The sequence below is a fragment of the Carassius carassius genome, chromosome 50 (assembly GCF_963082965.1).
Source record: "Carassius carassius chromosome 50, fCarCar2.1, whole genome shotgun sequence".
Lineage (NCBI taxonomy): Eukaryota > Metazoa > Chordata > Actinopteri > Cypriniformes > Cyprinidae > Carassius > Carassius carassius.
In genome coordinates this window covers 8,027,032-8,051,743 of record NC_081804.1, presented here as the reverse complement: position 1 = coordinate 8,051,743, position 24,712 = coordinate 8,027,032, and the positions used below count along the sequence as shown (strand labels likewise).

General features: G+C 39.7%; 2 protein-coding genes across 2 annotated transcripts; both read left to right on the top strand.

Annotated features, from left to right (window-relative positions):
* The first annotated feature begins 520 nt into the window (after nucleotides 1-520).
* Nucleotides 521-10,422, top strand: LOC132133325 (WAP four-disulfide core domain protein 5-like). Its single transcript, XM_059546116.1, has 4 exons — nucleotides 521-700; nucleotides 2,141-2,275; nucleotides 2,830-3,087; nucleotides 10,382-10,422. Exons 1-4 carry the CDS (start codon nucleotides 586-588, stop codon nucleotides 10,420-10,422), a joined length of 549 nt encoding a protein of 182 aa, XP_059402099.1. The 5' UTR covers nucleotides 521-585.
* Nucleotides 10,423-12,975: 2,553 nt separating this feature from the next.
* On the top strand, nucleotides 12,976-20,861 carry LOC132133324 (WAP four-disulfide core domain protein 5-like). The gene is made up of 4 exons (XM_059546115.1): nucleotides 12,976-13,155; nucleotides 14,596-14,730; nucleotides 15,285-15,542; nucleotides 20,845-20,861. The coding sequence occupies exons 1-4, from the start codon at nucleotides 13,041-13,043 to the stop codon at nucleotides 20,859-20,861; spliced, it is 525 nt and encodes a 174-aa protein (XP_059402098.1). The 5' UTR covers nucleotides 12,976-13,040.
* The last annotated feature ends 3,851 nt before the right edge of the window (nucleotides 20,862-24,712 follow it).

Below are 24,712 nucleotides of genomic sequence, written 5' to 3'. Positions count from 1 at the left end.
AACAGGCATGAGTTACCCTGCTTTCTCTGGTTTGACAAACCTCCCATTCTGAAATGGAAAATCCAGAGTTTCCCCTCATTTCAGGGTTAACATACTCAGAGTTTTCACTTCATCTCCCAAAAAAAATTATATATATATATGCATTGAGGCTATAGAGCACACTCATTTTTGAAACAACCTCAGTATTTAATTCTGAGCAGTTTTCATTATCAGTAGCTCATAAGACGATAGCACAGAGTTTCATGTGGCAGTAGACGCTGTACCTGCTGACCACTGCATCTTCATTTTGCAGTTGATAGTGTTACCATGGAAACACACAATCCTCTTGTAATTAGATTACCTTAATTATTATGACATGGCGTGAAAGCACTGCAGCCTTCATATGGTCCAACCTCAATCAAACACATCTGAACAAGCTAATCAAGATCTCCCAGATCAGGTGAGTTTGATCAGGGTTGGAGTTGACCTGATCTCCTTGGCTCTTTAAAACCCAATTTTTACAGCAACTTCTATTGCAGCCACATTATTATTTGTGTGCATTGTTGTCCACACCTCAATTCAGTGCATTTTCTAGTAGGGATCATTATGAGATCGCAGGTTGGGATGATGACAGCTCGATTGTACTGCTCGTTGATTGCTGTTTTATGTTGTCTTTCTGGATACTTGAGCATAACAGATGTTACTGAAGGACAAACTGCAGGTGAGAATCCGTTAACTTGTTAAAGAAATGCAAAAAATAAGGGAATAAGGTCTTTTTAAAACTAACAGTTTGGGGATGAGTATTAGGTTTTGAAACCCTTTTGATTTGACGCAGTTCAATGTAAGTTTTGTATTAATGTTGAAGACTCCTTGCGTAGTCCCTGATTTGACAAGTTTCACTCCTGGCCTCCCCCAATGATGCTCTAGTACAGGGATCCTCAAATCTGGACCTAGAGATCTACTTTCCTACTGAGTTTAGACCTAACCCTAATCAAACCCGCATGAGCATGCTAATCAATGTGTTTATGATAATTAGAAAATCACAGGCAGGTGACTTTGGTCAGGGTTGGAGCTAAACTCTGCAGCACACTGTACCTCCAGGACCAGATTTTTGTGTCCAGTGGCTGGTTATGGTCTAGTGATTCTAATTGTCATGCTGACCCAACGAGGTCGTTTTCCTGATCGAGACTGCTCTGGAGGACATGCATGATGTTGCTTTTGACTGTGAGCCTGTGTGTGCAGCCTGTTTCCAGCGAGTTTAATGATGGATGCTAAGGTCCACAAAATAAACACCTGTGATGCATTGAATTCAATGTAAGCTTTAAGCAGAGACTATTAAAACTGAAGTATTCAGATTTAAAAACAAACAAACATGAGCCAAAACTTGAGTACAAGTTCTTCATCACAAAATGAAGACCGTGCCAGAATTGTCTTAAATCCCAAACAGTAAGACTTTAATGAATTTATTGGGTTATTTCAAATGTGTTCATTACTATAACACTAGCTACGCAAGTTAACCCTTAATCGGGATGTGCATGAGTTATCTGAAGAGCTCACGGTTACCGTTAATGTAAACCATGATTTGTAACGGTTAGCCTATGTGTGATGCTCCGTTTTGCTGACTTCAAAACTCCGTAGCAACTATAAAAGAGTCAGATAGGAGCTTTAATGCTTAAGTTTATAAATGCAAAAGTCTTTGGCCGTAATCAGCGCATGAATGGACCGGATTAGTAGCGGTTCAAGAACGCTGCATTAAAATGCAAGCTGAGTACTAGTCAAACTCCGATAAATTGTGCTTATGATTTATAGGGGTAATCAGCAGGAAGTGCAAAAAGATGTTTATCAGTGCCTCACATGTTCACTCATAATTCAAGAATTCAGGTGTTCAGAACATGAGAACTCCATTGCGCTTAAGAATCTTCTTACGAACGTCTTGGAATTTATCATAAGTTATGTTTAAGATTTGTGAATCTGACCCCTGCTTTGGTTTGCCACATCACGAAGAGCACAATCCGATGCTCTTATTTTCTCAGACACTTGCTAGATAAGGCTTCCCAAAACCTTGCTGATTGTAGAACTTAAAACCTGGAAAAAACTTCTTGATGTCACCAAGTGAATGGAAGTGCCCTCAGTGATGCTCTTTGACATGTATGTATAACAGCAAAGCCAGGAGAGTGTCCCCCTCAAACATCTGGAAGCTTGTTTAATGGGTCCTGTAACGGTGACTCTGACTGTCCCAACGATGAGAAGTGCTGCGGCAATGGAAGTGGAAATTACTGTACAGCTCCTTATACAGGTATTGGTCATTGTTTTGGGATTTTGCCTTTATCAAAAGTAGGTTTGAATTAAATATTGGATTAGTTATTTCTGGTAGCCAATGCAGATTTAAAAAAATCCTCTATTTTAATAGCTCTGCCCACAGGTGCATAGCTATTTGTTCTCTCCAGCCCTGGAAAGCTGATCCAATATTTACAAAGGTCATACTTGCCTTATCTTAAGCATTCTTTTGTTCCGCAGATGTCTTCCTCTGGCTTATTCATTTTTAATCCAACATCTGTCACTCGTCTAATGTCAGTTGTATGCACTGAGTGATCTCTCCTCCCCATTCATGAGTAGACATGCCCCTTACTGCTGATTGGCTACAAGTTTTTGCCACTCTGCCCAACTTTGCTTTCTAAAGCATTTTTGAAAATGCATACCCCACCTTTAAATCCCTTTGGATGGCTTTACAAAAAGAGTAATTAGAATTTACGCTGTAGGTAAAATTTGTTGTTCATGTTTGTTGCTGTATTTTGACGTGGCATACAGTCTATATACACAGACTAATGGTTGCTATCTGTGTCCATGCAGTGAAGCCGGGTCAGTGTCCCAAACCGAAGCGTGTTCCAGAATGTGCTGACCTCTGTTTCCATGATGGCCAGTGTCCTGCCACACAGAAGTGTTGCCCAACCACCTGTGGCCATGCATGTAGTGAACAAAGTGATCAGGAAAGTGGTCCGGAAAGTGATCAGGAAAGTGGTCCGGAAAGTGATCAGGAAAGTGGTCCGGAAACTGGTCAGGGAAGTGGTCAGGGTAGCGGTTATGGTCAGGGAAGCGGATATGGTCAAGGTAAGGGTAGCGGTTACGGTCAGGGAAGTGGTCAGGGTAGCGGTTATGGTCAGGGTAGCGGTTATGGTCAGGGTAGCGGTTATGGTCAGGGAAGCGGTTATGGTCAGGGAAGCGGTTACGGTCAGGGAAGTGGTCAGGGTAGCGGTTATGGTCAGGGAAGTGGTTATGGTCAAGGTCAGGGTAGCGGTTATGGTCAAGGTCAGGGTAGCGGTTATGGTCAAGGTCAGGGTAGCGGTTATGGTCAAGGTCAGGGAAGCGGTTTTGGTCAAGGTCAGGGAAGCGGTTTTGGTCAAGGTCAGGGAAGCGGTTTTGGTCAAGGTCAGGGAAGCGGTTTTGGTCAAGGTCAGGGAAGCGGTTTTGGTCAAGGTCAGGGAAGCGGTTTTGGTCAGGGAAGTGGTTATGGTCAAGGTCAGGGAAGCGGTTTTGGTCAGGGAAGTGGTTATGGTCAGGGAAGTGGTCAGGGTAGCGGTCAAGGTCAGGGACAAGGTAGTGGTCAGGGTAGTGGTCAGGGACAGGGTAGCGGTCAGGGAAGTGGTCAGGGTAGTGGTCAAGGTCAGGGACAGGGAAGTGGTCAGGGTAGCGGTCAGGGACAGGGTAGCGGTCAAGGTCAGGGACAGGGTAGCGGTCAGGGAAGTGGTCAGGGTAGCGGTCAGGGACAGGGTAGCGGTCAAGGTCAGGGACAAGGTAGCGGTCAGGGAAGTGGTCAGGGTAGCGGTCAGGGACAGGGTAGCGGTCAGGGTAGTGGTCAGGGACAGGGTAGCGGTCAAGGTCAGGGACAAGGTAGCGGTCAGGGAAGTGGTCAGGGTAGCGGTCAAGGTCAGGGACAGGGTAGCGGTCAGGGACAGGGTAGCGGTCAAGGTCAGGGACAGGGTAGCGGACAGGGTAGCGGTCAAGGTCAGGGACAGGGTAGCGGTCAGGGTAGCGGTCAGGGACAGGGTAGCGGACAGGGACAAGGTAGCGGTCAGGGTAGCGGTCAAGGTCAGGGACAGGGTAGCGGTCAGGGTAGTGGTCAGGGACAGGGTAGTGGTCAGGGACAGGGTAGTGGTCAGGGACAGGGTAGCGGTCACGGTCAGGGACAGGGTAGCGGTCAGGGTAGCGGTCAAGGTCAGGGAAAGGGGAGCGGTCAAGGTCAGGGACCGGGAAGCGGTCAGGGATGTGATCGGGGACGGGGTCGTGGATGTGGTTGGAGACGTGGTCCATGAAATGGTCATGGGCATTTTGCATAATACTTGCAGGAGATCTCTTCAATTCAGTACTTTATTCATATGGCATGTTTTCCCTGTTTGCTTAAACTGTTTAGAAGGCTTTCTGGTCTGTCTCCCCAGCAGCCTCAAATTAAAATTATCTGAAGAGTTGGTGTCTGGTGCCTTTTTTTTTTTTTTAATCCGATTCATTAAAGGGTGCACTCACACTTGTAATGTTTGGTTAGTTTAAAAACCCTGGTGTGATTGCTGTTAGTATGGTACATTTGAGTGTAAATGCTGCCATCCAAACTCTGGTACGCACACCAAAAGCAAAAGTGGATAGAGATCACTAAAAAGATGGGTCTCCGTCCACTTCCAAACAAACTCTGGTGCAGTTTGAATGCAACAGACCATACCAAAAGAGTAATGACCAAGTGTGACCAATTTGACATGGTGTAACCAAAATGAGTAGAGCTGTGTGTTGCCGAGAATCTGGCAATACAATAGTGATGGGAAGTTCGGATCATTTTACTGACTCAGACTTTTGTCTTTTTCAACAAAATGAAGAAATCTAGTTTCGTTCATTTCAGCTAAATGTAATATGTTACGTGTTACTTCCCCAACATGTCTAGTTGATCACACTACAAACAATACAAAACTAAGATGCTATAAGATACAGAAGAGACCAATTCAAGTTTTTTTTTTTACCTGGGTCTTCAGTCTGTGATTAGCTCACCTCTGAAAAGTCTTCGGGTTCAAGTCATTTCTTAATCATGTGACAGCCCCTTACGCTATTTCTGTCACTGTGTTTTTGTTACGGTTTCTTCAGGATCTGTGGTACTTTATAAATAAAGCCCTGTTATAAATAAATTATTGAATAATTAGTGTTTATTTACTGATAGACAGTCAAAAAGACAAGGCTATATAATAATCCAAGCCTACAATACAAAGTACAGATTAGTTTGTTCATTTTTAATCTAATTTTGAGTTTGCTGGTATAATTGCTTTTCCTAGGTAAACTTGACATTTTGGTCTAATATGTACAAGAAGATTGCTCAAAAAGGACATAATGACAAAAGCAAATAACATGTTGAATCCTAAACAAGTAACACTACAGTTCTGAAGTCTAATCTGAAGGGTGAACTCAGACAAATCATACAAGGTCATTGAAGATTAGAATCCACTGTAAAAAAAAAAAAAACTATCAAAGTGATTTCGCCATCATATGAACAATTTAAAGCATAACCAGTAGTTATAAAGTACGATACACCTATTTGTAAAGTTGTCAATTAACTAATTACTCTAGCCAATGTTGTCCCGTCATGTGACAAAAGAACGAACAACCTGAAAGATGAACTAATCAATTCTCTTTCCGGCTCAATACAGCATTGGTTTAACGTATGGGTATGTCACGTGATTAAGGAATGAGTCAAAGACCCGATAGACCCGAACTATGAACTAATCAATTCTCTTTCCGGCTCAAGACCGGATTGACTGACACAGGTGAATTACTACTAGCAGAACAGAACCTATAAAATATTGCGCGTGCGCTAGTGATGCGCGAGTCGGGTTTTTTTTCCAACCCGTGGATCCTGCTTTTATGAAATTATTTGGCCCGCCCTAGCCCGGCCCGCCCTAGCCCACCCCGCAAATTAAGTAAAATTTCTTGACCCACCCCGTGCATCGGGGACATCATGGAAGTTACGTTGCTACTTATACCTTCGTATCGTAACCTTATCAATATAGGCTATAGGTAATTGGACTATGATGGTACATTCGTGAACAAATCTTTTAGGTGAACGAATCGTTCTCGTTTACGTAATCCACTGACCATAGACAGTAAAAGACTCATTTCTCGTTCACTGAAGTTCCTCCCACAGCAGCGCGCGAGAGCGGCGCTTTTAGCAGCACATGCGCAGCTCGTGAACAGCTCTGTGAACTGTTTCATCCTGTCAAATATGGAAGCATATGGGTAGCAATTAATTAATTAATTAATTTAATTTATATTTTAAATATAAATATATTTTTTCCTTTAATAAAACAACATGCATTTTTGTTATTCGTTACCTGTCCTTTATTTTGACATAACTTATTGGGGAAAAGACATAATTTAATTACAAAATAAATGTAACTGTAATCAGTTACAGTTACTAAGAAAAAATGAGTAATTAAATTACAGTTACTTATGAAAATTTTAACGATTACAAAGGGGATTACATTTGAATATTTACACACATACACATAGGCTACAGCTTATTTCTTTCCCAAATTGCACTAAGACATACGGCCAATAATCTCCGCGATGCGAAAACAGTCATTAAAATGGAATTCAGCCTAACGCGGACAGAATATGCCACATTTTGGAAGAATAAACAAAAAGTAGATCAGTACACTTTAATCAAAACGCGATATGGGAGTGTCTGTGAATATTAAGCCGCAAAATGACAATCTATGAATCCTGCATGTTCTGCGTGTCTGTGGATACCAGGCGCTGACTGGCCATCGGGAGAACCAGGACAATTCCCGGTGGACTGGAAGACGATTTGGCCCGCTATTTTAATATTGTTATTTTATATTTGCACGCCGAATGTACGTATTTCCGAATCCGCCATTCGATAATTTAATCTCTAATAAATCATGAATCGGTTAGTCTTGACTGGCAATGGTTGGGCTCGCGCGCTCTCCGCGCATCCGCCAAACGGTTTGGATCAGACTCCGAGTAATCAATGTGAGACTCGAGAGAGTGGAGTGGACTGTGGAAGAGCACAGCTGGGGCAGAAAAGCGACACTTCTGTTCAGGGTTTCAAGTAAAAATAAATACAAGTGATAATTAATTTGCCAAAAAAACTAAAATGTAGGGCTGCTCCGATCAAGATCGGCCTATCATTAATGCGCATCTTGTCAGTAAAGCCGGTTCTCTAATCAGCGGTAAATTCCCTCAGGTGCGTGATTTCACATAGAGCAGCTGTTACTACACAGAGCCGTTGTTAACTGAGAAGATGCGCAAATAAACGCTGAAAATGAACGTGGATTTGCGCATCTTCTTAGTTAACAATGGCTCTGTGTAGTAACAGCTGCTCTATGTGAAATCACGCACCTGAGGGAATTTAAAGCTGATTAGAGAACCGGCTTTACTGACGAGATGCGCATTAATTATCGGCCGATCGTGATCGGAGCAGCCCTAGTAAAATGCACTTACAAAACATGGTAAAAGTCAAATAAAATTCTTCAGTATGAAAGTCATAAGAGGATGGATGGATAATGGAAGTGAAGGTGCAGTTCAGGAGAGAACTCTTAATTATTTTGCATGTCCCCCAACCTAAGGATTTAAATCTTTTTCATGTCAGGTCCATACACAAAATAGGGTTGTCCATGTTTCAGAATTTGTTGTTGGTGTATGAGTGTGAGATTTCCCAGCCTAATTTTTTTCCCAGTCCGCCCTTGGCGCAGACATGCAGTTTTATCATCATATCATATACAAAGATACAGCAGTGTTTCAAAAAGACATCAATGTTTCAGGAGTTTAGTTCGCAGAATAAGACACATGCTTATTAGATAACCATATTTGAGTTGATGTATATGATTGTGTTTTTTTTATTAACTATTTTTCCCCAAACCATTGTTAGATGCAGTGTTTCCTGTAGTTATGCAAATATTTGGGTTCAGAAACAGTATCTATAAACTATTTCTTTTGATTTTAAATTGGCATTGAACTTCAGATGAATCTCAAAGTAAAAGGCAATACTAAAGTCTGATTGTGTGGTGGATGTGTTCAAATGTGATCATCTTAATTCAAGTGATGAAGGATGGTGAACGTCTGACAGTATTGAGCACTACTGTAAGGTTAAACCTGCATGGTGTTAATGTTTGAAAATGATTAACACTTGCAAATAAACATTCATTAGAAATTTAGAAAAGTAATCAAAAAGTACTCAAAAGTAATTAGTTACATTATTAAAGTAATTTAAAAAGTTACACTACTATTACATTTTAAATAGGGTAACTTGTAATCTGTAATTGATTACATTTCCAAAGTAACCTTCCCAACACTGTTTTGCATATTACATCTCAAATTGAATATTGCTACCCATATGCTTCCATAGTCAAAAAGAGTTACTCAAGATGTGACGGAGCATGTGACTTGTTGAATGTAGTGAACGAATATGATCTTCTCGTAGGTGAAAGAGTTGAATGAACTGATACATCTCATTCGTGAATGAATTGAATGAGAGTATACAGGGTCAGTGAGCCAAGCATGTAAATCTCGATCAGCAATCAGCAGATACAAAGTGCAGTTATAGGTGCACATACGCTTGTTTTCATATTTGCAATACAGAACATAACTCCACGTTTAATCCCCGATAAAACCTTGTGCTTTGTTAATCTGAACAATTTATTTAGACTATTTATTTAATGCGATCATGCACACACTTTAATGAAGCCAAATCAGTTTTTGTCACAAGTAAATACGTTCGTTGACTTAAGAAATAACACATAAGACACTCTTTTTCGACAACTGCTGGCGTATTTGTGTAATATGAAGAAATGGTCACTGAACGAATCAGTGAATGAATCATTTTGGTGAACGAACTGAACATCAACGAAACTCTTGAAAGAATCAAAATTTCCAACACTAAATTCCATGCAACATAAATGGATTTAAAAAAATGTTGTTTTTAGTGACCCGCCCCAACCCGCTCCGCAATAAAGTGCCAATTTCTTAACCCGCCCCAACCCGACCCGCGGGTCACCTGCAGGGACCCGCAGGTTATGAGACGACCCGCGCATCACTAGCATGCGCGACTGAACGAATCACTCCCCGTTCTTCCCGAGTCACATTAAAGATTTGTTCAAAATGAACGAATCGTTCAAGAACAACTCATCACAATACAATATGTTGCGATACTGTCAGCAAGGCGATATATTGGGATATTTCTTATTTTAGGAATAGGATATATTTTTAGGAAAGCTGTCATTAAGAAATCAATTCAAGTTTATTTGCATAGCGCTTTTTACAACAAAAATCATTGCAAATCAATTTTACGGAAAACTCATTTTCTACAATATTTAGTAGTAGCTTATCAGTGGTGACTGTCAATTTCTGTACATATGGCAGAAGTGTACAGAAAAATCAAAGACTTAATCAAACAGACGATGACCACTATTAACCGCAATTATATTATATTATGATGTAATCAAACTTATAGCAAAATTTGGTAGATCTGTGTTGTAAGAACACACCACCATATGCAAACGTTAGGAATAAGTAAAAGATGATTTAACCAGACCGCAGTGGGATCTCCATTTAACAGTGAAGGTAATTGAACAATTTTTATGCAGTATGAGTAAAGTAGGGTAGGGGTGTTGGGAATTAAAGTGCTTGCAGTATCCTTTAGTTAAATGTATAATACATATAAAATGTATTTTATAAAAAAAGACCATATATATTATTAGAATCTGCTTTAAAAGTTCAGTTTCAGTTTACAATTGTGACATACAATGTCATAACATTTTGATCTGAACAAAAAATTACATCTTAAAAACAATTAAAAAGTGCTTACAGGATTCCTAAAGAAAACAAAACCATTATAAAACAATAAAATAAATACTGCTGTCGAGCCTTTCCACTTGGATTTCACAGGTTTGCTTTTTGTATTCAAAATGTTCTGCGTGGAATCGCCGAATCACCGATACCACGACACGAGCACTGCCCCAACTGCACAAAACAGTCCCAAAATGAGACACAGCTGCAGGCGCAACGCGCTGTGACCCCACCGCCCGCCTCGGGTGAGCCCCTCTTCACACGGGACATCCTCGCCACGGTCCAGCGGTGGACGTTACCACATAAGCCCTAATGACGGCACAATTCAGCTTTGTACACGAACAGGGAAAATTTTCACCCTCCATTACTAACAGCGATATTAATGCTGACATAAGCTAATACCCATAATAATGACAACACCCTAATAACCACCAACTGTTTGATTACCAGCAATCTTCAAAATATCTTTTAAGTTCAACATAAGAAGCAACTCCTACAGGTATGGAACGACATGAGGGTAAGTAAATGATGACAGAATTTTCATTTTTGGGTGAACTATCCCTTTAAGACTCGGAACGAGTCTATTTGCTGATCAATGGAAACCCTTAATGAAAGAGCTGAGTGAGATATGTGGAGGAAATTTCTAGGCAATTTTTTTTTTTTATTGGCCATTTTTAAAAAAGAATTTTAATTTTTTTTTTTTTTATCTTTTGATCCCATCCAAGGTTGTTCTGTCTATTGGTTTTGTTTTGTACTTTTCATGCTTTAAAACTCAGTCATACTAAAGTTTTTATAAGGCAAAACGTGTCTTTGCACTATATACATGTTTTGCAAGAAGATGTTGGTTCATAAAAATAAGTGTACAAAAAATAAGGGAAAAAAAGTAGCTGATGCATAATATGGAGATTTACTTGTAAATATAAAGATGCTTAGCTCTGACTAATTTTAAACTGTAATAACCCACTGGGGTCGAAGCCAGCTCTGGTGTGGTCTGTCTCCTATTTTCTTGATGACCGTGAAAAGAACTAAAAATATGACATTTTTGATTGTACAGATAAAAATAAGATGATCTATGAAACTGCAAAGGGTCTACTTTTATTTGGGTATAGTCATAACAAAACAATGTGCTTCTCTAAATCTTCTTCTCTGTTTATAAAGAAACAACTCTTGCTTTTGTACTGACAAATACACACAAAATATGTCAAAATACCCATCTTGGAAAGTGTGTTCGAAAAAACTGTTAGTTAAGTGTGAAAAATAAACAGTTGAGAGAAATCAGATGTGTATCATTATAATGGATGCATTGTCTTTTAAAGGCACCGGTGGCAACAGTGAGAATCAAAGGTTACACCTTCTTTGTTTGCGTGAACATTTGGGCGGCATCATGCAAATCTTCCCACATCGTGACATGTGTGGGGGTTCATGAGCCATTTTAGGAGGGCGCGGACAAGTCCTAACTTTTATAAAGTATATCTCTTTGGGTATCTCTTTGTAACACTCAAAAGAGAAAGCAAAAGTTGAAATTGCATCATATTAACCCTTTAACATTTTTAGGAGGAGTAAAACTGACATTTATGCTTTTAACAGCCGGATGTATTTACACTAGCTTTTCCAGTTTTGTGTGGAATGCGCCCCAGACCACCTTCTGAAGTGGTTTGATCAATCGGATTTAAATCCATGTAGAAAGTGTTTCGGAGGGTATTTACACATAGTCTTTTCAGGATTCGATTGCTATCCTATCAGAGAAAAAGCATGAAGTGACCAGGTGTAAACAGGCCCTTTGAGGGCGAGTATTATCATGCTATATTCAACTAGCTAAGTCCCAGTTTCTTACAGTTCATACTTGTCTTTTAATTATTTGTGTATACTCATGTCTATCCAGATAATGTGTTTATTTGTATTAATTTGATTGATGTGCTTGTTTGTGCAACATATATGATTTTTGTACTATGAATAATAACTGAATAATATTTCAGTTTCCAACAAGACTATTCAGAGATAAAAAGGTTAAGTAATTCAATTGATATTCATTTTGATGGTAGCCCATCCCACGGCAAAGAAAAAAAAAAAAAAAACTCTATGGGAAACTCATCGTCTATGGGATCCCGTATTAAAGGAGATACCATTTTTGTCACTTTGACCATGTCTGCATGATGAAAATATGTTCAAAGAACGTTCACTGCAAAAAAAAATGCTTTTCTAAGAATTTTTGTCCTGTTTCCAGTCAAAATATCTTAATATTCTTAAATCAAGATGCATTTTTCTTATTTTGCTAATTATCTGCCAGTAGGATAAGAAATTCAAAACATGCTTGTTTCTGTTTGAATTAAGATAATTTTCCTTACCTTACGGCAGACAATTTTACGTGTTACGTAAAATGCACTTAAATGCACTTGTTTTCCCCCGAGGAAACTAAATACCTTATATAATTGTAAAAATTGTATCTATAGAAACTGCATCTCAACGTCAGAATTTTTTAGATATTTGTACTCTGTAAGAAAAGCATTTTAGCAGAGTGAATGAGGTATTTAAACATCGCTTACGCTTTTGGGAGGAGACCGCAAGAAACTCTGGAACCAGGTTAGGTTCATACAGTAAGTTACCACAGAAACGGATTCTGAGTAAGTTACCTCTTTTTCAGAAACAGGCATGAGTTACCCTGCTTTCTCTGGTTTGACAAACCTCCCATTCTGAAATGGAAAATCCAGAGTTTCCCCTCATTTCAGGGTTAACATACTCAGAGTTTTCACTTCATCTCCCAAAAAAAATTATATATATATATGCATTGAGGCTATAGAGCACACTCATTTTTGAAACAACCTCAGTATTTAATTCTGAGCAGTTTTCATTATCAGTAGCTCATAAGACGATAGCACAGAGTTTCATGTGGCAGTAGACGCTGTACCTGCTGACCACTGCATCTTCATTTTGCAGTTGATAGTGTTACCATGGAAACACACAATCCTCTTGTAATTAGATTACCTTAATTATTATGACATGGCGTGAAAGCACTGCAGCCTTCATATGGTCCAACCTCAATCAAACACATCTGAACAAGCTAATCAAGATCTCCCAGATCAGGTGAGTTTGATCAGGGTTGGAGTTGACCTGATCTCCTTGGCTCTTTAAAACCCAATTTTTACAGCAACTTCTATTGCAGCCACATTATTATTTGTGTGCATTGTTGTCCACACCTCAATTCAGTGCATTTTCTAGTAGGGATCATTATGAGATCGCAGGTTGGGATGATGACAGCTCGATTGTACTGCTCGTTGATTGCTGTTTTATGTTGTCTTTCTGGATACTTGAGCATAACAGATGTTACTGAAGGACAAACTGCAGGTGAGAATCCGTTAACTTGTTAAAGAAATGCAAAAAATAAGGGAATAAGGTCTTTTTAAAACTAACAGTTTGGGGATGAGTATTAGGTTTTGAAACCCTTTTGATTTGACGCAGTTCAATGTAAGTTTTGTATTAATGTTGAAGACTCCTTGCGTAGTCCCTGATTTGACAAGTTTCACTCCTGGCCTCCCCCAATGATGCTCTAGTACAGGGATCCTCAAATCTGGACCTAGAGATCTACTTTCCTACTGAGTTTAGACCTAACCCTAATCAAACCCGCATGAGCATGCTAATCAATGTGTTTATGATAATTAGAAAATCACAGGCAGGTGACTTTGGTCAGGGTTGGAGCTAAACTCTGCAGCACACTGTACCTCCAGGACCAGATTTTTGTGTCCAGTGGCTGGTTATGGTCTAGTGATTCTAATTGTCATGCTGACCCAACGAGGTCGTTTTCCTGATCGAGACTGCTCTGGAGGACATGCATGATGTTGCTTTTGACTGCGAGCCCGTGTGTGCAGCCTGTTTCCAGCGAGTTTAATGATGGATGCTAAGGTCCACAAAATAAACACCTGTGATGCATTGAATTCAATGTAAGCTTTAAGCAGAGACTATTAAAACTGAAGTATTCAGATTTAAAAACAAACAAACATGAGCCAAAACTTGAGTACAAGTTCTTCATCACAAAATGAAGACCGTGCCAGAATTGTCTTAAATCCCAAACAGTAAGACTTTAATGAATTTATTGGGTTATTTCAAATGTGTTCATTACTATAACACTAGCTACGCAAGTTAACCCTTAATCGGGATGTGCATGAGTTATCTGAAGAGCTCACGGTTACCGTTAATGTAAACCATGATTTGTAACGGTTAGCCTATGTGTGATGCTCCGTTTTGCTGACTTCAAAACTCCGTAGCAACTATAAAAGAGTCAGATAGGAGCTTTAATGCTTAAGTTTATAAATGCAAAAGTCTTTGGCCGTAATCAGCGCATGAATGGACCGGATTAGTAGCGGTTCAAGAACGCTGCATTAAAATGCAAGCTGAGTACTAGTCAAACTCCGATAAATTGTGCTTATGATTTATAGGGGTAATCAGCAGGAAGTGCAAAAAGATGTTTATCAGTGCCTCACATGTTCACTCATAATTCAAGAATTCAGGTGTTCAGAACATGAGAACTCCATTGCGCTTAAGAATCTTCTTACGAACGTCTTGGAATTTATCATAAGTTATGTTTAAGATTTGTGAATCTGACCCCTGCTTTGGTTTGCCACATCACGAAGAGCACAATCCGATGCTCTTATTTTCTCAGACACTTGCTAGATAAGGCTTCCCAAAACCTTGCTGATTGTAGAACTTAAAACCTGGAAAAAACTTCTTGATGTCACCAAGTGAATGGAAGTGCCCTCAGTGATGCTCTTTGACATGTATGTATAACAGCAAAGCCAGGAGAGTGTCCCCCTCAAACATCTGGAAGCTTGTTTAATGGGTCCTGTAACGGTGACTCTGACTGTCCCAACGATGAGAAGTGCTGCGGCAATGGAAGTGGAAATTACTGTACAGCTCCTTATACAGGTATTGGTCATTGTTTTGGGATTTTGCCTTTATCAAAAGTAGGTTTGAATTAAATATTGGATTAGTTATTTCTGGTAGCCAATGCAGATTTAAAAAAATCCTCTATTTTAATAGCTCTGCCCACAGGTGCATAGCTATTTGTTCTCTCCAGCCCTGGAAAGCTGATCCAATATTTACAAAGGTCATACTTGCCTTATCTTAAGCATTCTTTTGTTCCGCAGATGTCTTCCTCTGGCTTATTCATTTTTAATCCAACATCTGTCACTCGTCTAATGTCAGTTGTATGCACTGAGTGATCTCTCCTCCCCATTCATGAGTAGACATGCCCCTTACTGCTGATTGGCTACAAGTTTTTGCCACTCTGCCCAACTTTGCTTTCTAAAGCATTTTTGAAAATGCATACCCCACCTTTAAATCCCTTTGGATGGCTTTACAAAAAGAGTAATTAGAATTTACGCTGTAGGTAAAATTTGTTGTTCATGTTTGTTGCTGTATTTTGACGTGGCATACAGTCTATATACACAGACTAATGGTTGCTATCTGTGTCCATGCAGTGAAGCCGGGTCAGTGTCCCAAACCGAAGCGTGTTCCAGAATGTGCTGACCTCTGTTTCCATGATGGCCAGTGTCCTGCCACACAGAAGTGTTGCCCAACCACCTGTGGCCATGCATGTAGTGAACAAAGTGATCAGGAAAGTGGTCCGGAAAGTGATCAGGAAAGTGGTCCGGAAAGTGATCAGGAAAGTGGTCCGGAAACTGGTCAGGGAAGTGGTCAGGGTAGCGGTTATGGTCAGGGTAGCGGATATGGTCAAGGTAAGGGTAGCGGTTACGGTCAGGGAAGTGGTCAGGGTAGCGGTTATGGTCAGGGAAGCGGTTACGGTCAGGGAAGTGGTCAGGGTAGCGGTTATGGTCAGGGTAGCGGTTATGGTCAAGGTCAGGGTAGCGGTTATGGTCAAGGTCAGGGTAGCGGTTACGGTCAGGGTAGCGGTTTTGGTCAAGGTCAGGGTAGCGGTTTTGGTCAAGGTCAGGGAAGCGGTTTTGGTCAAGGTCAGGGAAGCGGTTTTGGTCAAGGTCAGGGAAGCGGTTTTGGTCAAGGTCAGGGAAGCGGTTTTGGTCAAGGTCAGGGAAGCGGTTTTGGTCAGGGAAGTGGTTATGGTCAAGGTCAGGGAAGCGGTTTTGGTCAGGGAAGTGGTTATGGTCAAGGTCAGGGAAGCGGTTTTGGTCAGGGAAGTGGTTATGGTCAGGGAAGTGGTCAGGGTAGTGGTCAAGGTCAGGGACAAGGTAGTGGTCAGGGTAGTGGTCAGGGACAGGGTAGCGGTCAGGGAAGTGGTCAGGGTAGTGGTCAAGGTCAGGGACAGGGAAGTGGTCAGGGTAGCGGTCAGGGACAGGGTAGCGGTCAAGGTCAGGGACAGGGTAGCGGTCAGGGAAGTGGTCAGGGTAGCGGTCAGGGACAGGGTAGCGGTCAAGGTCAGGGACAGGGTAGCGGTCAGGGAAGTGGTCAGGGTAGCGGTCAGGGACAGGGTAGCGGTCAAGGTCAGGGACAAGGTAGCGGTCAGGGAAGTGGTCAGGGTAGCGGTCAGGGTCAGGGACAGGGTAGCGGTCAAGGTCAGGGACAAGGTAGCGGTCAGGGAAGTGGTCAGGGTAGCGGTCAAGGTCAGGGACAGGGTAGCGGTCAGGGACAGGGTAGCGGTCAAGGTCAGGGACAGGGTAGCGGACAGGGTAGCGGTCAAGGTCAGGGACAGGGTAGCGGTCAGGGTAGCGGTCAGGGACAGGGTAGCGGTCAGGGACAGGGACAAGGTAGCGGTCAGGGTAGCGGTCAAGGTCAGGGACAGGGTAGCGGTCAGGGACAGGGTAGCGGTCAGGGTAGTGGTCAGGGACAGGGTAGTGGTCAGGGACAGGGTAGTGGTCAGGGACAGGGTAGCGGTCACGGTCAGGGACAGGGTAGTGGTCAGGGTAGCGGTCAAGGTCAGGGAAAGGGGAGCGGTCAAGGTCAGGGACCGGGAAGCGGTCAGGGATGTGATCGGGGACGGGGTCGTGGATGTGGTTGGAGACGTGGTCCATGAAATGGTCATGGGCATTTTGCATAATACTTGCAGGAGATCTCTTCAATTCAGTACTTTATTCATATGGCATGTTTTCCCTGTTTGCTTAAACTGTTTAGAAGGCTTTCTGGTCTGTCTCCCCAGCAGCCTCAAATTAAAATTATCTGAAGAGTTGGTGTCTGGTGCCTTTTTTTTTTTTTTTTTAATCCGATTCATTAAAGGGTGCACTCACACTTGTAATGTTTGGTTAGTTTAAAAACCCTGGTGTGATTGCTGTTAGTATGGTACATTTGAGTGTAAATGCTGCCATCCAAACTCTGGTACGCACACCAAAAGCAAAAGTGGATAGAGATCACTAAAAAGATGGGTCTCCGTCCACTTCCAAACAAACTCTGGTGCAGTTTGAATGCAACAGACCATACCAAAAGAGTAATGACCAAGTGTGACCAATTTGACATGGTGTAACCAAAATGAGTAGAGCTGTGTGTTGCCGAGAATCTGGCAATACACTAGTGATGGGAAGTTCGGATCATTTTACTGACTCAGACTTTTGTGTCTTTTTCAACAAAATGAAGAAATCTAGTTTCGTTCATTTCAGCTAAATGTAATATGTTACGTGTTACTTCCCCAACATGTCTAGTTGATCACACTACAAACAATACAAAACTAAGATGCTATAAGATACAGAAGAGACCAATTCAAGTTTTTTTTTTTTACCTGGGTCTTCAGTCTGTGATTAGCTCACCTCTGAAAAGTCTTCGGGTTCAAGTCATTTCTTAATCATGTGACAGCCCCATACGCTATTTCTGTCACTGTGTTTTTGTTACGGTTTCTTCAGGATCTGTGGTACTTTATAAATAAAGCCCTGTTATAAATAAATTATTGAATAATTAGTGTTTATTTACTGATAGACAGTCAAAAAGACAAGGCTATATAATAATCCAAGCCTACAATACAAAGTACAGATTAGTTTGTTCATTTTTAATCTAATTTTGAGTTTGCTGGTATAATTGCTTTTCCTAGGTAAACTTGACATTTTGGTCTAATATGTACAAGAAGATTGCTCAAAAAGGACATAATGACAAAAGCAAATAACATGTTGAATCCTAAACAAGTAACACTACAGTTCTGAAGTCTAATCTGAAGGGTGAACTCAGACAAATCATACAAGGTCATTGAAGATTAGAATCCACTGTAAAAAAAAAAAAACTATCAAAGTGATTTCGCCATCATATGAACAATTTAAAGCATAACCAGTAGTTATAAAGTACGATACACCTATTTGTAAGGAAAGTTGTCAATTAACTAATTACTCTAGCCAATGTTGTCCCGTCATGTGACAAAAGAACGAACAACCCGAAAGATGAACTAATCAATTCTCTTTCCGGCTCAAGACCGGATTGACTGACACAGGTGAATTACTACTAGCAGAACAGAACCTATAAAATATTGCGCGTGCGCTAGTGATGCGCGAGTCGGGTTTTTTTTCCAACCCGTGGGTCCCGCTTTTATGAAATTATTTGGCCCGCCCCAGCCCACCCCGCAAATTAAGTAAAATTTCTTGACCCGCCCCGTGCATCGGGGACATCATGGAAGTTACGTTGCTACTTATACCTTCGTATCGTAACCTTATCAATATAGGCTATAGGTAATTGGACTATGATGGTACATTCGTGAACAAATCTTTTAGGTGAACGAATCGTTCTCGTTTACGTAATCCACTGACCATAGACAGTAAAAGACTCATTTCTCGTTCACTGAAGTTCCTCCCACAGCAGCGCGCGAGAGCGGCGCTTTTAGCAGCACATGCGCAGCTCGTGAACAGCTCTGTGAACTGTTTCATCCTGTCAAATATGGAAGCATATGGGTAGCAATTAATTAATTAATTAATTTAATTTATATTTTAAATATAAATATATTTTTTCCTTTAATAAAACAACATGCATTTTTGTTATTCGTTACCTGTCCTTTATTTTGACATAACTTATTGGGGAAAAGACAATTTAATTACAAAATAAATGTAACTGTAATCAGTTACAGTTACTAAGAAAAAATGAGTAATTAAATTACAGTTACTTATGAAAATTTTAACGATTACAAAGGGGATTACATTTGAATATTTACACACATACACATAGGCTACAGCTTATTTCTTTCCCAAATTGCACTAAGACATACGGCCAATAATCTCCGCGATGCGAAAACAGTCATTAAAATGGAATTCAGCCTAACGCGGACAGAATATGCCACATTTTGGAAGAATAAACAAAAAGTAGATCAGTACACTTTAATCAAAACGCGATATGGGAGTGTCTGTGAATATTAAGCCGCAAAATGACAATCTATGAATCCTGCATGTTCTGCGTGTCTGTGGATACCAGGCGCTGACTGGCCATCGGGAGAACCAGGACAATTCCCGGTGGACTGGAAGACGATTTGGCCCGCTATTTTAATATTGTTATTTTATATTTGCACGCCGAATGTACGTATTTCCGAATCCGCCATTCGATAATTTAATCTCTAATAAATCATGAATCGGTTAGTCTTGACTGGCAATGGTTGGGCTCGCGCGCTCTCCGCGCATCCGCCAAACGGTTTGGATCAGACTCCGAGTAATCAATGTGAGACTCGAGAGAGTGGAGTGGACTGTGGAAGAGCACAGCTGGGGCAGAAAAGCGACACTTCTGTTCAGGGTTTCAAGTAAAAATAAATACAAGTGATAATTAATTTGCCAAAAAAACTAAAATGTAGGGCTGCTCCGATCAAGATCGGCCTATCATTAATGCGCATCTTGTCAGTAAAGCCGGTTCTCTAATCAGCGGTAAATTCCCTCAGGTGCGTGATTTCACATAGAGCAGCTGTTACTACACAGAGCCGTTGTTAACTGAGAAGATGCGCAAATAAACGCTGAAAATGAACGTGGATTTGCGCATCTTCTTAGTTAACAATGGCTCTGTGTAGTAACAGCTGCTCTATGTGAAATCACGCACCTGAGGGAATTTAAAGCTGATTAGAGAACCGGCTTTACTGACGAGATGCGCATTAATTATCGGCCGATCGTGATCGGAGCAGCCCTAGTAAAATGCACTTACAAAACATGGTAAAAGTCAAATAAAATTCTTCAGTATGAAAGTCATAAGAGGATGGATGGATAATGGAAGTGAAGGTGCAGTTCAGGAGAGAACTCTTAATTATTTTGCATGTCCCCCAACCTAAGGATTTAAATCTTTTTCATGTCAGGTCCATACACAAAATAGGGTTGTCCATGTTTCAGAATTTGTTGTTGGTGTATGAGTGTGAGATTTCCCAGCCTAATTTTTTTCCCAGTCCGCCCTTGGCCCAGACATGCAGTTTTATCATCATATCATATACAAAGATACAGCAGTGTTTCAAAAAGACATCAATGTTTCAGGAGTTTAGTTCGCAGAATAAGACACATGCTTATTAGATAACCATATTTGAGTTGATGTATATGATTGTGTTTTTTTTATTAACTATTTTTCCCCAAACCATTGTTAGATGCAGTGTTTCCTGTAGTTTATTTAGTATATTTGGGTTCAGAAACAGTATCTATAAACTATTTCTTTTGATTTTAAATTGGCATTGAACTTCAGATGAATCTCAAAGTAAAAGGCAATACTAAAGTCTGATTGTGTGGTGGATGTGTTCAAATGTGATCATCTTAATTCAAGTGATGAAGGATGGTGAAAGTCTGACAGTATTGAGCACTACTGTAAGGTTAAACCTGCATGGTGTTAATGTTTGAAAATGATTAACACTTGCAAATAAACATTCATTAGAAATTTAGAAAAGTAATCAAAAAGTACTCAAAAGTAATTAGTTACATTATTAAAGTAATTTAAAAAGTTACACTACTATTACATTTTAAATAGGGTAACTTGTAATCTGTAATTGATTACATTTCCAAAGTAACCTTCCCAACACTGTTTTGCATATTACATCTCAAATGGAATATTGCTACCCATATGCTTCCATAGTCAAAAAGAGTTACTCAAGATGTGACGGAGCATGTGACTTGTTGAATGTAGTGAACGAATATGATCTTCTCGTAGGTGAAAGAGTTGAATGAATTGATACATCTCATTCGTGAATGAATTGAATGAGAGTATACAGGGTCAGTGAGCCAAGCATGTAAATCTCGATCAGCAATCAGCAGATACAAAGTGCAGTTATAGGTGCACATACGCTTGTTTTCATATTTGCAATACAGAACATAACTCCACGTTTAATCCCCGATAAAACCTTGTGCTTTGTTAATCTGAACAATTTATTTAGACTATTTATTTAATGCGATCATGCACACACTTTAATGAAGCCAAATCAGTTTTTGTCACAAGTAAATACGTTCGTTGACTTAAGAAATAACACATAAGACACTCTTTTTCGACAACTGCTGGCGTATTTGTGTAATATGAAGAAATGGTCACTGAACGAATCAGTGAATGAATCATTTTGGTGAACGAACTGAACATCAACGAAACTCTTGAAAGAATCAAAATTTCCAACACTAAATTCCATGCAACATAAATGGATTTAAAAAAATGTTGTTTTTAGTGACCCGCCCCAACCCGCTCCACAATAAAGTGCCAATTTCTTAACCCGCCCCAACCCGACCCGCGGGTCACCTGCAGGGACCCGCAGGTTATGAGACGACCCGCGCATCACTAGCATGCGCGACTGAACGAATCACTCCCCGTTCTTCCCGAGTCACATTAAAGATTTGTTCAAAATGAACGAATCGTTCAAGAACAACTCATCACATTACAATATGTTGCGATACTGTCAGCAAGGCGATATATTGGGATATTTCTTATTTTAGGAATAGGATATATTTTTAGGAAAGCTGTCATTAAGAAATCAATTCAAGTTTATTTGCATAGCGCTTTTTACAACAAAAATCATTGCAAATCAATTTTACGGAAAACTCATTTTCTACAATATTTAGTAGTAGCTTATCAGTGGTGACTGTCAATTTCTGTACATATGGCAGAAGTGTACAGAAAAATCAAAGACTTAATCAAACAGACGATGACCACTATTAACCGCAATTATATTATATTATGATGTAATCAAACTTATAGCAAAATTTGGTAGATCTGTGTTGTAAGAACACACCACCATATGCAAACGTTAGGAATAAGTAAAAGATGATTTAACCAGACCGCAGTGGGATCTCCATTTAACAGTGAAGGTAATTGAACAATTTTTATGCAGTATGAGTAAAGTAGGGTAGGGGTGTTGGGAATTAAAGTGCTTGCAGTATCCTTTAGTTAAATGTATAATACATATAAAATGTATTTTATAAAAAAAGACCATATATATTATTAGAATCTGCTTTAAAAGTTCAGTTTCAGTTTACAATTGTGACATACAATGTCATAACATTTTGATCTGAACAAAAAATTACATCTTAAAAACAATTAAAAAGTGCTTACAGGATTCCTAAAGAAAACAAAACCATTATAAAACAATAAAATAAATACTGCTGTCGAGCCTTTCCACTTGGATTTCACAGGTTTGCTTTTTGTATTCAAAATGTTCTGCGTGGAATCGCCGAATCACCGATACCACGACACGAGCACTGCCCCAACTGCACAAAACAGTCCCAAAATGAGACACAGCTGCAGGCGCAACGCGCTGTGACCCCACCGCCCGCCTCGGGTGAGCCCCTCTTCACACGGGACATCCTCGCCACGGTCCAGCGGTGGACGTTACCACATAAGCCCTAATGACGGCACAATTCAGCTTTGTACACGAACAGGGAAAATTTTCACCCTCCATTACTAACAGCGATATTAATGCTGACATAAGCTAATACCCATAATAATGACAACACCCTAATAACCACCAACTGTTTGATTACCAGCAATCTTCAAAATATCTTTTAAGTTCAACATAAGAAGCAACTCCTACAGGTATGGAACGACATGAGGGTAAGTAAATGATGACAGAATTTTCATTTTTGGGTGAACTATCCCTTTAAGACTCGGAACGAGTCTATTTGCTGATCAATGGAAACCCTTAATGAAAGAGCTGAGTGAGATATGTGGAGGAAATTTCTAGGCAATTTTTTTTTTTTATTGGCCATTTTTAAAAAAGAATTTTAATTTTTTTTTTTTTTATCTTTTGATCCCATCCAAGGTTGTTCTGTCTATTGGTTTTGTTTTGTACTTTTCATGCTTTAAAACTCAGTCATACTAAAGTTTTTATAAGGCAAAACGTGTCTTTGCACTATATACATGTTTTGCAAGAAGATGTTGGTTCATAAAAATAAGTGTACAAAAAATAAGGGAAAAAAAGTAGCTGATGCATAATATGGAGATTTACTTGTAAATATAAAGATGCTTAGCTCTGACTAATTTTAAACTGTAATAACCCACTGGGGTCGAAGCCAGCTCTGGTGTGGTCTGTCTCCTATTTTCTTGATGACCGTGAAAAGAACTAAAAATATGACATTTTTGATTGTACAGATAAAAATAAGATGATCTATGAAACTGCAAAGGGTCTACTTTTATTTGGGTATAGTCATAACAAAACAATGTGCTTCTCTAAATCTTCTTCTCTGTTTATAAAGAAACAACTCTTGCTTTTGTACTGACAAATACACACAAAATATGTCAAAATACCCATCTTGGAAAGTGTGTTCGAAAAAACTGTTAGTTAAGTGTGAAAAATAAACAGTTGAGAGAAATCAGATGTGTATCATTATAATGGATGCATTGTCTTTTAAAGGCACCGGTGGCAACAGTGAGAATCAAAGGTTACACCTTCTTTGTTTGCGTGAACATTTGGGCGGCATTATGCAAATCTTCCCACATCGTGACATGTGTGGGGGTTCATGAGCCATTTTAGGAGGGCGCGGACAAGTCCTAACTTTTATAAAGTATATCTCTTTGGGTATCTCTTTGTAACACTCAAAAGAGAAAGCAAAAGTTGAAATTGCATCATATTAACCCTTTAACATTTTTAGGAGGAGTAAAACTGACATTTATGCTTTTAACAGCCGGATGTATTTACACTAGCTTTTCCAGTTTTGTGTGGAATGCGCCCCAGACCACCTTCTGAAGTGGTTTGATCAATCGGATTTAAATCCATGTAGAAAGTGTTTCGGAGGGTATTTACACATAGTCTTTTCAGGATTCGATTGCTATCCTATCAGAGAAAAAGCATGAAGTGACCAGGTGTAAACAGGCCCTTTGAGGGCGAGTATTATCATGCTATATTCAACTAGCTAAGTCCCAGTTTCTTACAGTTCATACTTGTCTTTTAATTATTTGTGTATACTCATGTCTATCCAGATAATGTGTTTATTTGTATTAATTTGATTGATGTGCTTGTTTGTGCAACATATATGATTTTTGTACTATGAATAATAACTGAATAATATTTCAGTTTCCAACAAGACTATTCAGAGATAAAAAGGTTAAGTAATTCAATTGATATTCATTTTGATGGTAGCCCATCCCACGGCAAAGAAAAAAAAAAAAAAAACTCTATGGGAAACTCATCGTCTATGGGATCCCGTATTAAAGGAGATACCATTTTTGTCACTTTGACCATGTCTGCATGATGAAAATATGTTCAAAGAACGTTCACTGCAAAAAAAAATGCTTTTCTAAGAATTTTTGTCCTGTTTCCAGTCAAAATATCTTAATATTCTTAAATCAAGATGCATTTTTCTTATTTTGCTAATTATCTGCCAGTAGGATAAGAAATTCAAAACATGCTTGTTTCTGTTTGAATTAAGATAATTTTCCTTACCTTACGGCAGACAATTTTACGTGTTACGTAAAATGCACTTAAATGCACTTGTTTTCCCCTGAGGAAACTAAATACCTTATATAATTGTAAAAATTGTATCTATAGAAACTGCATCTCAACGTCAGAATTTTTTAGATATTTGTACTCTGTAAGAAAAGC

What these genes read in the sequence shown, in the direction of transcription:
- LOC132133324 (XM_059546115.1), top strand. Translation starts at nt 13,041, where the DNA reads ATGAGATCGCAGGTTGGGATGATGACAGCTCGATTGTACTGCTCGTTG. An exon ending in TACTGAAGGACAAACTGCAG is followed by an intron (nt 13,156 to 14,595) that starts GTGAGAATCCGT and finishes TATGTATAACAG; the next exon opens with CAAAGCCAGGAGAGTGTCCC. An exon ending in CTGTACAGCTCCTTATACAG is followed by an intron (nt 14,731 to 15,284) that starts GTATTGGTCATT and finishes GTGTCCATGCAG; the next exon opens with TGAAGCCGGGTCAGTGTCCC.
- LOC132133325 (XM_059546116.1), top strand. Translation starts at nt 586, where the DNA reads ATGAGATCGCAGGTTGGGATGATGACAGCTCGATTGTACTGCTCGTTG. An exon ending in TACTGAAGGACAAACTGCAG is followed by an intron (nt 701 to 2,140) that starts GTGAGAATCCGT and finishes TATGTATAACAG; the next exon opens with CAAAGCCAGGAGAGTGTCCC. An exon ending in GGGAAGCGGATATGGTCAAG is followed by an intron (nt 3,088 to 10,381) that starts GTAAGGGTAGCG and finishes TATCCCTTTAAG; the next exon opens with ACTCGGAACGAGTCTATTTG.